The following is an 11,645-nucleotide window of genomic DNA, read 5'->3' on the forward strand; positions in this document are numbered from 1 at the left end:
TACCACAATCACTACTGCAGCCCTGTTGTGAGAAAGAATGGCACCACACACCACACCTAATGCATCTCGACATTCCACAACTGAAAATTCCAACCATGGGAAAAGAGCTACAAACAGGCCAGGGCCCAGTACCAATGTTTTTTAAGATATGAATATGATAACAGTAAAAATACATTTGGAAGTATATGAAAACGGATCAGTGCAATACAAAAAAAAAGTGGGTTATTGCAACACATGGACATGGTGGTCAAATGTATTCCAATATAGGCCCTACATTAATGACCAAGCGTACTACAATACATTTAGCCACCAATGTCAATGTAACCTACTGTAGGCTATTAGACTGGTGTTATTGTTTTATCATTCACCATCTATAATCACAATATAAGCCTGCAGCAGTTTTTAAAGACAGAACAGGTTATTATAGAATATAATTAGAAACCGCACCCTTGAATGGAGCGGAAATAGAGCACCTCCCTCAAAGCACATTCCATAATGTGAACATATTTACATAAAGGTATACTGTACAAATAAGTAGGTGTGGCCTATTGTAGACATAGACATATGGTCCAGCATACAAACAAATTAGTGGTTTAAGTCAATCTCATCACAAAAAGAGCACATACAAGACTTGTCATGTAAGCGACAGCTTTTTAATGACTCTTATATTCACACACACACACACAGACACACACACAGTCTCCAGCACAGCCATCCTGATGACAAAGTGTGAGTAGAACAGGCCTTTACACTTTACACATTCCGTTTGGAATTCCTCACTCTCTTGACGAAGAGCTGGAGAAACTGATTCAGAGTCAGTGGCCAGAGGACGAGAAGAATAAGTGACTATGCAAGGCAGCCGGGCCGATCCCATATTATGTCATCACGGTTAACATCACAAGGACAGATTGTTCCGTGTATGTGTGAATTTCCATTTCCAATTTCAACCCAACCCTCCTCAATTCCTGGCGAAGCCTTGTTTGGTTCCCACTGGGAGGGTAAGAGAGCAACCTGATGACTGACACAAAGCAATAACCCCAGAGAACACGGCCCCCCTTCTTCTCTTGGAAAAGGTCAGTTTACTTGAGTACATCCAAGGAACCTTTTCCTAGTGTCTGAGAGAGGACACGTCTGTTGCCAGGTCAGGAGGTTCAACCCATTGTCATCTGGCAAACAAAGAAAGAAATATTGCATTCCAAATTTCTTTGGAACAAACTTTTATGAGGTTTAATTATATTTAAGAGCCACAGCATAATAGTTAATTATGCCATAATTAGGAACACAGGAAACACCCACTTAAACAATGTTCAACAGTTGAATATAGCCCCACCTGTAGCCGAGTCTATGTATATTAGATAGCATCTATCGAGGCACTTTCATTGTTCATGAAAATATCATTATAAATTCAGGAATGTAGCTCATGGCGCTCGTGTTGTAGATGGCATTGTTTGGCAAATCTGCCCAGTTACAGTATGCAAATACTGGGAACCAACTTCTGCAGTGAAATGACCAAAGACGAAGTCTTGCTGACAAGAAGAGCTCCAGGGTAGGTACAGTAAACAGTCTAAATGGGATGTTAGCAGGGTTGGTCAACCCAAAAGCATCCAGAAAATCATCCTCATTCTACAATAGCAAGTTCATCTATTGAAATATTGTTTGATAGGTTGAGTAATGGATAACAGACCTTGTGTATTTATATGATCACTATTGTAATATTTAGGTTTGCAACCAGTGCATATCTTTAAAAGTTGAATGACAACATTAAGATTCCTTTAACTTCCTTATTACACAAGTTTATTTTCTGAAGTCCATCATTTATTTAAAAACATTGAATTTCAATGTAACAATCTGCACAGAAAATAATATATTAATAAAATAACTTCCATCTGCTTACAATGCATAAACATAATGCAATTCATTACAGGCAACAAATTATGTGAGAACTGCACTTTTCCATGATATAGGCAATATGAAATATTTCTTTATTACACAGCTTTGTTGTATAGGCCTCTTCAAACTTGACAACATGAACATTCTAATTGGTCCAAGTTAATTTCCTGTTGCAATGTTTGCTAATATGAACAGCTGACAGGAAATAAACTTGGGCCCAAGCTGTTCCAATGAAAAGGTTTAACCTCGACTTTGATTGGACAATAACGGATTGCTGTCAATTTTTTTTATTTACGTTGCTACAGTAACAGTTGCAGTTCTACTATTTGGCGAACGTTTGCATTTTACGTTTTCGTTTAACTTTTTCAGGTAGCCGTGTAATAAGCAGGCTAATGTTACAGCGTGCCAGTCATTATTGCAAAATAAATCTCTTCAGGGTGATCCTAAATGCCTCTGCTTTTCGGGGTCTTGCATCACCATGCCAGGGTTTATTATACAATAATAACTGGCATTATCCCTTACATAGTAACCCTGTATCATAATCTTAGAACGTATACATAAGCAGCACAATGAAATGAAATGCAACCCTAATGTAAGGAGGCTAAGGGAAAAAACATAACCCTAAACTTTCACCAAGGTATAAATTAGTATAAATCTGTCAGTGATTACATAAATAGAATTCAACTCGAAATTCATTCAAAACCTTTTCAGAGACAGGAAAACAGTAAGCAAGCTTTTGGTTTCAATGTATTCTGTCCTCCTTGGATCCCAGTGTAATATAATAAGACCTTTAAACCTAGTCTGACATAAATTATCTCCAGCTCTGATCATTTGATTTGTTTATGACGCAAAGTGTTACCCAACCATATCCCTCATAGGCCTACCATAATCACTTGTACGCACGACTAGATTACCACTTCCTCGCTTGACAGTGACAAAGATATGAAAAACATTATACAGTGGTGTCCTTGTCATCCGTGTTCAGTTACAGGTTCAATACTGAACCGTTGCATTGCTCTCCAGTTGCTTGTTACCTTCCTGAAGTTCAACCGAAGCGAAAGGCTAAGAGGAGAGGAGACCAATTCAGATGTGTCAATCTAATCTCCTTCTGTATCACTTTTATTGTTACACGTTTTTTTAACAGTTCTCCTTTAAACTCAAAGGAAAGGATGAATGTGAAGAGGGGGCGAAGAGATAAGAGAGGATCTTTTTTTAGTAATGGAACACGATCAGTATTTATTTTCCAACGTTTCCTCCTCTTTCACACTCTCCTTTGCTCAAGCTCTTCTTTGAGCACTAACATGTCTATTTTATCATGTCTATTCTACTTATTTGTATTACTATTTATTATTATTACTACTGTATTCTTGCACAATCATAGCGGGCATGGTCAACCGCATTTCACTGTATGCCCTGGTATGTATGTGATAAATAAACTCTTGAATCTTGAATGAATCTAGAGGGAAAGGCAAAATCCACAGTCTCATCTTCCCTTCCCTCTCACAACTCGGTCTCCTTGTCCTCTCCTCCCCCCATCTCCAGATAGTACTCATCGTCCGTGGTTGTGTCCGAACTGGCGTCTGAGGAGTCGGACTCGTCGAAGGCTGTCAGGCTGGAGACGTAGCCCCTCGAGGGCAAGTGGCCCCTAGTGGACTGGCTGTCCTGTGGTGATCCGGGGGAGCCGGGGGAGCTAGAGGAGGAAAGGCTGAGGGGCTTGGACATGCGCATAGAAGCTGGAGACCAGGGAGGGGATGGAGGAGGGGTCGGGGGACCCTCTGAGTCCCATGCAAAGTGAGCGATGTCAAGGCTAGCAGGGCTACAAAGATGGCCCAGCTTTGTGGTAGTGGTGGTTGTTGGAGGTGGAGGATCAGTGACCTCTGAACCCCAAGTGGACAGCGATCTGGCGATGGATCGAGGCAGAGATCTGGATCTCATTTGACCTGGATCACTGGGAATAGTTGCTACTCTATAGTCACTAGTGATGCTGTAATCATCAACGCTCTTGCAGTCATTTCTCAATGATCGGCCCCTTGTGACCGACCACTGATCTAGGCCCCTGGCCCCGGGTGAATGCTCTCCAAAGGTCAGCCCATGGTCCGTGAGGTCGCTCGCACTCCCAGTGGAGATGCGTCCGGGTCCAGAGGGTCGGCTAGACATCACAGAGCTCACGGAATAGGACCTCCCGGCCTCAAGACCGTACTTCAAGTCAGCACAGCCAGAGTAGGATATCGGGTCGTCCCTTTTTTGACACAGATCTCCACAGGAGAGACCTGTGGACGCCTTAGTCCTGCCTGAATCCACCAGGTTGAACCAGTCTCCTGATTCACGGGGAGAGGTGGGTTCTCTCCGCCGCTCAAGCTTGGGGTTGTAGAAGACAGAGTCATCTGTAGAATCAGTCGGGGTGAAAGGGGAGAGAAAGGTGAATGGGGAGAAGGGATTCCTGGAGGTGGCTGTGGAGTTTTTGCGGTGAGCAGGGAATGTAGCATAGCGATTAGGGTCCCAGAGATCCTGCCTGGCAGGATTAAAATATCTTGGAAGCGATTGGTTTGTTGGTTTATGCTCTATTTTCTTGTCACCATAAAAGTCAATATGATGCCTCGTTGGGCTGTGGCCTGTCAAACAAGATTGGCTTTCGGTTTCAGACACCTGCTCTTTTGCAAAAGCACATCTGTCCTTTTGGAAATGCTCAAACGCAGAGTCTTTGTTTGGCTCATTTTCTGTAGTCGTCTTTTCCAAACTGGAGAATCCACCGCACCCAGTTCCGAGGGCTGATGATGGGGTGAGGGTGTATCTATTTTCTCTCCATATTTCTCTCTCCTCCTTTCTCACAACATTGTCCCTGTCCACCTCTATTTGCTCCTGCTCTCTCTCCTCTTCTAAGGTTTGGTTACGGCCAACGGTGTTGTTGCTGACGTCGCTCGAACCATCAACAGAGGATGTCTGGGAGGGAGGATCACACCTCCATGAAAACACATGATCATCATCCAAACGTTTAGTGCTGAACGTCTGTCTCAGTTTGCTCAGGACCTGCTCCATTTTCTTACTGCCCCTCTGGTTCCTGTCTGTCTCCGACTTTGTCGTGTCAGGTGACGGTTGCATTGCTTGGTCGGGAACTGAACTGTCACTAGCTATGCCGCTGACATTGTCTCTTTTCTTCAACATGAAACAGCCTCTCTTTGGTCTTGGTAACGGAGGCATTTCACTCTTGCTGTCTGACAGAAAGAAACGGCTTCTAGACACCCCAGCCTCTTTTATTGCCACTGTGCTGTCACTACATTTATCATCAGCCTTTGCAAGGGAAGGGCACTGATTCTCTTTAGAGCTGCTGCCATAAGAGCTCTGTTGTGACCGACAGAGTTGATTACCCATGACCTCATTGCTCTCTCCCAAGTGTGATTGTCTTCTGAACTCTGTCTCCAAAGCGATCCGTGTTTTTGGAGTTTGTTGCAGAAAAGATTTAGGCTTGGCCCGGTCTAGAGAAGCACTGGAGTCAACTTTATTAATCCTGTACACCAGTGTTTCAATGACGCTGACCCGTGCCGAGGTTGAGCCGAGTGCCTCGTCAGACTGGAGCAGGAGTGGCTGAGATCTGATATCAGCTCTGGTGTCCACAAGTGATGTCTGGGCATTCCACCCATCTTGGCTGCTTTGTTTGCCGTCATTGTTGTTAACACAATTAGTGTCCATAGCAACAAACTTTAAACTCTCCTGTGAGCCAGCTCTGTTTCGGAAAGGGACTGATAGTGGTCGGGTGGGTGAGGCGATGATGGGTGAGTGTGGGGGTTTGGAGTAGGGTAAGGTTACATTTGTAGCCCGCGCTGGACGTAAAGCAAGAGGTGAGGCAGTGAGTGACTTAGGGGGAGAGGACGGCTGTTGGGAGAGGGGAGATGTACAAGCTGCAGTCACAGCCTCCGCCCGAGTTGATCGTGTAAACCTGAGCACGGAGTAAGGCGGGGAGCTGTAGCGAGGTTTATATCCACCGGCAAAGTCATGAGGGAGGGAGAGCGGGGCGGAGGGACTGCACCGTGCTGCGCTCTCCTCCTCCGACAAACCCCTCCCTGTTTCTGCCGTGGTTGAGTGTGATTCTCCATGATCAAATGGGAACTGTGAGACGCTTTCTTGACCACTTGCCCGCACTCTCCCTCCCTCCCCGCAGGGTTCCCGATCGGCCGGGTTAGATGGTGAAGAGAACGGCTGATTATTTCCTCCTTTCCACACCTGTACACCGGAGGTCTCAGGTGTAGGGGGAGACAGAGACGACACCGTTTCTGTGGGGCTGCTCAATCTCAGGAAAGAGAAGATGGAGGGAGTCCGAGGTCTGGAAGATGACAAAGGACTGGTTGGCAGCTGTGGGCTCAGCTCAGACGACCCCGACTCCTGACTCTTGCTGGTGGCCTCAGAGCCCAGCCGATCCACTAATTCCTGCCATGTTAATTTTGTCGCCTTGCTCCCCACCACCCGGGAGTGTTGTTTCCTCTGGGAGAGGTCCAGGCTCCCGGCGAATGTCCTCTCTATCGGAGAGGGCGTGTTTGTTGGGGAGGGGGGGCGAGCAAGAGAGTGCGAGCAAGCTGGGGGAGTAAGGTGAGATGAGGGGGTTACGTTAGTGGTAGCAAGTGTAATAGCGGGAGAGACGGGCGGAGTAAGGAAGCAGGAGCTGAGGGTTGTGGAGGTAGGAAGGGATGCATTGGTGGAATAGGGGGTGGTTGAGGAGGTGGGAGGGATGGAACTGACGGATGCAGGGCTGTAATTTGATTTGGAGGAAGGCAGAGCAGATGTGGGACTAGTTCCCAGAGTGGATAAGTTCTTACGGTGGAAAGATTGGGGGATGGAGGGGTACGTTCTTTCAAAGCCAAGAAGTTGAGTATTGTTGGCTGTTGTGATGGTGTTAGTTAATTTAGGGGACCATGGGCTGTTAGGAGGAGACAGTGGTTGGTATCCAGAGAAAGGAGGAGTCTTAGGTCGGGGGTTGGAGCAGGGACTAGAGACAGCTTTTGGCGAGAGAGGCTGACCATTGCGGGTAGTGTCAAACGAATGTTTGGTCAAAGTGAGGTTGGGTTTGATTTCAGTTTGAAGAGGACGACTGTTGATAGAAGTAGTTTCAGATGATTTTGCATTGGTAGTGGCGGGGATACTAGGGGTGCAGAAAGCAGAAGAGGGTGAGTTTTTTTCAGAGGCAAGAACACTTGTCTCAAAGGTGTTCTGACTTGTACCAATAGAGGACAGAGATTTCAGACGACTCTGTGAAGCTGGGTCCCTAACCGCACTGCTATTGAATGAGAAGCTATAATTGGACCTAAAGGAATTAGAAGATGTAGGGGTGCAGTTATCGGTTTGGGATACATGGTGATGGGTTTTGAGGTTGCTATGGCTAGCTTTGGGAGTATTTGGGCTCTTAGTGTCAATGAAGGTAAGTGGTGTTTCAGTCTCATTACGTTTATATGACCTATCACTTACATCATCAGGCTTGCTGAGATCTTTAGTGTGACTCATTGTTGTCTCTCCGGTAACACTGCTGATTCTAGTCCTAAATAAAACACTGGGCAAGCTCCGGGGCTTTTGTGGTTCTCTTTCATTCAAATTGAAGTCATGTTGGAGCCTGGAGTCTGGACTATTCTGAGCATTGCTTTGTCTGAGGGTGTTATCTGTTCCCCTTTTCATGAACGAAATGTTAAGGTTCTTTGAGTGAAAAGACTCGACTGCATTATTGTTTTCTCTGTTGCTGGAGATTTGACTGCTAAAGCTGCTGTTGTCATTAGTGCTTTCGGAGGCCAAGTTTTTGTTGGAGGGTGTAAGTGCGACTGTGCTTGAGTCGTTTTGGTTTTTGTTGTGGATGGTGGTGGTTGTGGTGTCATTACAGCTGAGAGGGAGACTACTGTCCTGTGTTACATGTTTCCACCAGGATGTGCTCCTCAAGGTGGTGCCTCTGGGAAGGGTCTGGCTTTTCAGGAAGGCAAAACGGTCATAGTGGGATGCCTGTAGTGAGGGAAGTGATGCATCTGTGACAGGCTCTGCTGTTTTGTCTATATTCGTTTTTTCTGCACTGTTAAGTAATGTCTGCTTGCTGGAATAGGAAAAAGTGGGATATGTCTTCATTGTTGTCTGGGGAAGATTGGAGAAAGGTGAGCCCTCAAGTGAGTCTTTGCTACTGGGCGAGACTGAAGAGCAGTCGCTACTGTGATTGGGGAAGAATGGGGAAGGGACGGTTTGCATCGTTTCATTTGACCTCTCTTGGCCATTGTCTTTGGGAGTGGGATGTGTTCTGGACAATCCTGCGGGTCTTCCATTGGATGAACAGGTCACAAAGGGGTTAATCTCAGACTGGACAGGGCTTAAGTTGGAGTTCCTCCAATTGGTGTTGAGTCTCCTTAGGGAGAGAAGAAGACTGCTAGTTGTTGGTTTGGAACTTGGCGGCGACCGCTGGTCTCCATGATGGCCAGCCTGTGACATTCTCCTGGACGCTCGTAGATCAAGGGGGACGGGAGAGATGGAAGGTTTAAATGTGGTTGCAAGGTTGAAAACATCCCCATCTATACCTCTGTTGTCCAACCTCCCCGAATCCACATCAAGAGAAATGGAATGAACCACTGGCCCTTTGATAGGGTGGTTCAGGTTTACGCTGGGAGGACCACTCAAGGTTGACCAACCTACTGTGCTCCTCTCTTGGGGTTGGTATCTGTCTCTCGACCACCTCTCCCCACCATACAACCTCTGCCTCTCAAGGAACTGCTGGCGTACTGGGTTGGCCTCAGAATTTGGGGCATGTGTCACTTCCTGCGAATTCCCCTGGGTGTCCTGCCCAGGCTCACCGGTGACCACGCCCTTCTTGTTCCTTCTGAGGCGTCCGCTCCAGTGTGGGGCGAGAACCGACACCATGGTGGAGGATAGCATGCCTGCTGCGGGGTCAGAGAGATCCACCAGTCTGTTCTGGTTCTTGATCCTTGAGAAGTCCGTCTTTCTGTCTTCCTCTGGCACTACTGATCCAAGGGCAGTCTTTATCTGTGGCCACCCAGTTGGAATTGTTTCTGTACCATTCCAAGGATATAGCGTCAACCCCCCATTTGAGAGATTGTGAGTTTGACCTGGGTGAATAGGATCATGGCCAATCTCTGGGTCACTTTGGACATGAAACAAGAGTGAGACTACTTCCTCTTCCTGTTTGGCAGGATGTGACGTCTTCTCTAACGACAGCAGGCCATTGGTTGACTCTCCAGAATTGCCAGGCAGTGATGTTCTCCCATTCACCTGTTAGAGATTAGAGATTCAGTATGAGTTATATTGGTCAGGTATTGGATATTGTTTTGTTTTACTGGAGGTATAAGTATTATTACAAGTATTATTTAGACAAAGACAGAAAACACAACCAAAAATAAAGGGGGGGGGTGTAGAATATAGCAACAGAGAGTCAGTAGAACAGATTCTGTTTAAGCTTTCTCAAGATAAGGTCTAATAAAGTTCCAGGGTCCTTCAAGTTCATCAGGCCCATCTACGTCTTGGGAGTTACAGCAGCCTGTTCCATTGATAGCGAGTCCATAAAGTCTCCAAACTGAAACAGTTTGGTTTACATTGTTTCCAGTTCATTCTGATGGCCAGTGCTATAATACTGCGTACAATCTTTTGGTCGCGCAATGTCCATTTTCACACCTAGTAAAGAAGTTACTAGTTTACGGTTTGATATCTATATTAAGATCACATGAGCAGTTTTCAGTAACATCCGACCAAAACTGTGCATTCAAAACATTCATAATGACTCAACTCTACTGTCACATCTCAAATATATACTATATATATATATTTTTTTTTTTGGAACGTGCAACTTATTTAGCACTATTCAAATGTTCTCTAATCTCTTTAATATCCCAGACTAATGTATCCCAAGGCAACCACAGTGATGGTTGACCCTGCGTTCTCTATCAACTCTCAGAGGCCCTAATCATTTTCATATGTCAACACTTAAGTTTGTCCCGCCTATGCAGATGCCACAGACTTTGAGGTAAAAATGCTTTGCGGTTTGTCGGATGTGTGACAAGGGCCTCTGATCTGACAAGGTTATACAAAGCTGAAGCTGGAGCTTTACTAGAGCTTCTAATTCCCATGGTTATGTTGTTGAAATAGTTTTCAAACCTCGACAAACAGGTTATTTCCAAAGACTTCCAAGGAGATAAGACACTCCCACACCCTGTGATCTCGAAAACAAACCAAAAAAAGGCAAGATGTTGTTTTCCAATGTTTCGACGCGGTTACACAACAGTAGCCTACCATCACTGTGGTATTGATTATGTTCCGAGATATTTTCATGAAGGACATTATAAATGATCTCACAAATAATTTTCAGTGGAATAGGGACATGCATACCCATAACACCAGAGCCAGCATTGACCTATGTATTCCAAGGTTCAAAAGAAATATGGGCAAATGTTCCACCAATTGGTATTTGCTACCTTCACAGTTCAAATGTATTAGTAGCTGACACAATTTCAAGAAAAAAGTTAAATCATGGCTCCTCGACAATGTTAAAAACTAGATTGTTGTCTGTGGCTACGTTTGTACTGCACTTAAAATTGACATGCCTATGTAGTTTGTCATATTGTTATTTGTGGTCATGTCTTGTATTGCTTATCTGTCTGAGACCAAGGACCACAATGGTTTCTTTCTTTCTTTAAATGTTTTTAAATGTCAAATAAATCAATTGGAATGGCTTCGACCGTGTTCTGCGCCAAGCCAGGGCAAGATGAGTCAGAGGGGATTACTTTGGAATACTTAAGCCCCTTTCACACATGCACTGGACTCCTGAATTTAACTGCACAGTAGCTGGAGGGGCTGTATGTGCAAACGCAAATGTTCTAATTATTCAGCCCGGAGTTTACCCTCCCAGCAGCCAAGTCCTAAGTCTGCGAGAGACACAAAACACTGATATATACCATAGATGATGGTGATACTTACAGAGGATCTTGTCTCTTCCAATGTGCCCCTCGCCGCCTCTGGGAATCTGGGAGAAGAAGAGAGATAAGAGGAAGAAGAAATCATCAGACATAGCGATTAAAGTTCAATTATTTTCAGTCAGATATCACAATGGCTCATGTGACATTTTGGGTCAAATGGTCCAAAATGGCTAAAATACAGTTTCATTAGACTGAACTAAAACAATCTCTGGAATTTTATAATCTGTATAATGTTGTGGATAAATTCTGAATTTATATATTTAAATCACTATTATCCTGTATAATGATGTTTGGTAACACTTTGCTTTACAGGGGCCTTGTTCCAGTGTATTAACCTGTGCAACTTTGAGGGTGACTTTCTCAGAAATATGGTTTATCAACGCTTGACATTCAAGCTAGATAGGTTCTCGAGTATTTCTAGATAGCTATCAGTCTCTTCTTTCCAACAATGTATACAACTCAAAATACGACGGTCAATGTCACAAAAAATTATATAATAGTGTTTGCTTTGTTTTGAAGCTTGAAGCGGTGGGAATGATCACACATGCCTTGTTACTGTACACTGATGGAACCATATCAAGCAGTGTGTGGGCCTACAACATATAAAAGGAAAACGATAATTATCTTGCATTTTTGTTTTGTCTGGAACAATGTCTATCCCAAAACATAGCCTACTATTACGGGAGATAATACATAGGCGGCGCTTGAACAAGAGTACATTCCACATAACATTGTCTGTGTCACATCTAAAATGACAGGGACCTGTTTAGTATTTACAGTGCGTGGGAATGAAACGCGACACCGACAGTACATGTC

At 44.7% G+C, this 11,645-nt stretch overlaps 1 protein-coding gene across 1 annotated transcript in view; it reads right to left on the reverse strand.

Moving 5' to 3' along the window:
* Nucleotides 1-747: 747 nt before the first annotated feature.
* The window catches only part of LOC311238483 (uncharacterized protein), a 38,799-nt gene continuing 27,901 nt past the window's right edge, over nucleotides 748-11,645 (reverse strand). The window contains exons 4-5 of the mRNA XM_084326568.1: nucleotides 10,831-10,876; nucleotides 748-9,132 (exon numbers count right to left, since the gene is read on the reverse strand). Coding sequence (XP_084182694.1) covers nucleotides 3,391-8,778 — 5,388 coding nt within the window. The 5' untranslated portion in view covers nucleotides 8,779-9,132; nucleotides 10,831-10,876 and the 3' untranslated portion in view covers nucleotides 748-3,390. The remainder of the gene's footprint in view (nucleotides 9,133-10,830; nucleotides 10,877-11,645) is intronic.

Source organism: Notolepis coatsorum (genome assembly GCF_963971535.1).
Source record: "Notolepis coatsorum genome assembly, chromosome: 12".
Lineage (NCBI taxonomy): Eukaryota > Metazoa > Chordata > Actinopteri > Aulopiformes > Paralepididae > Notolepis > Notolepis coatsorum.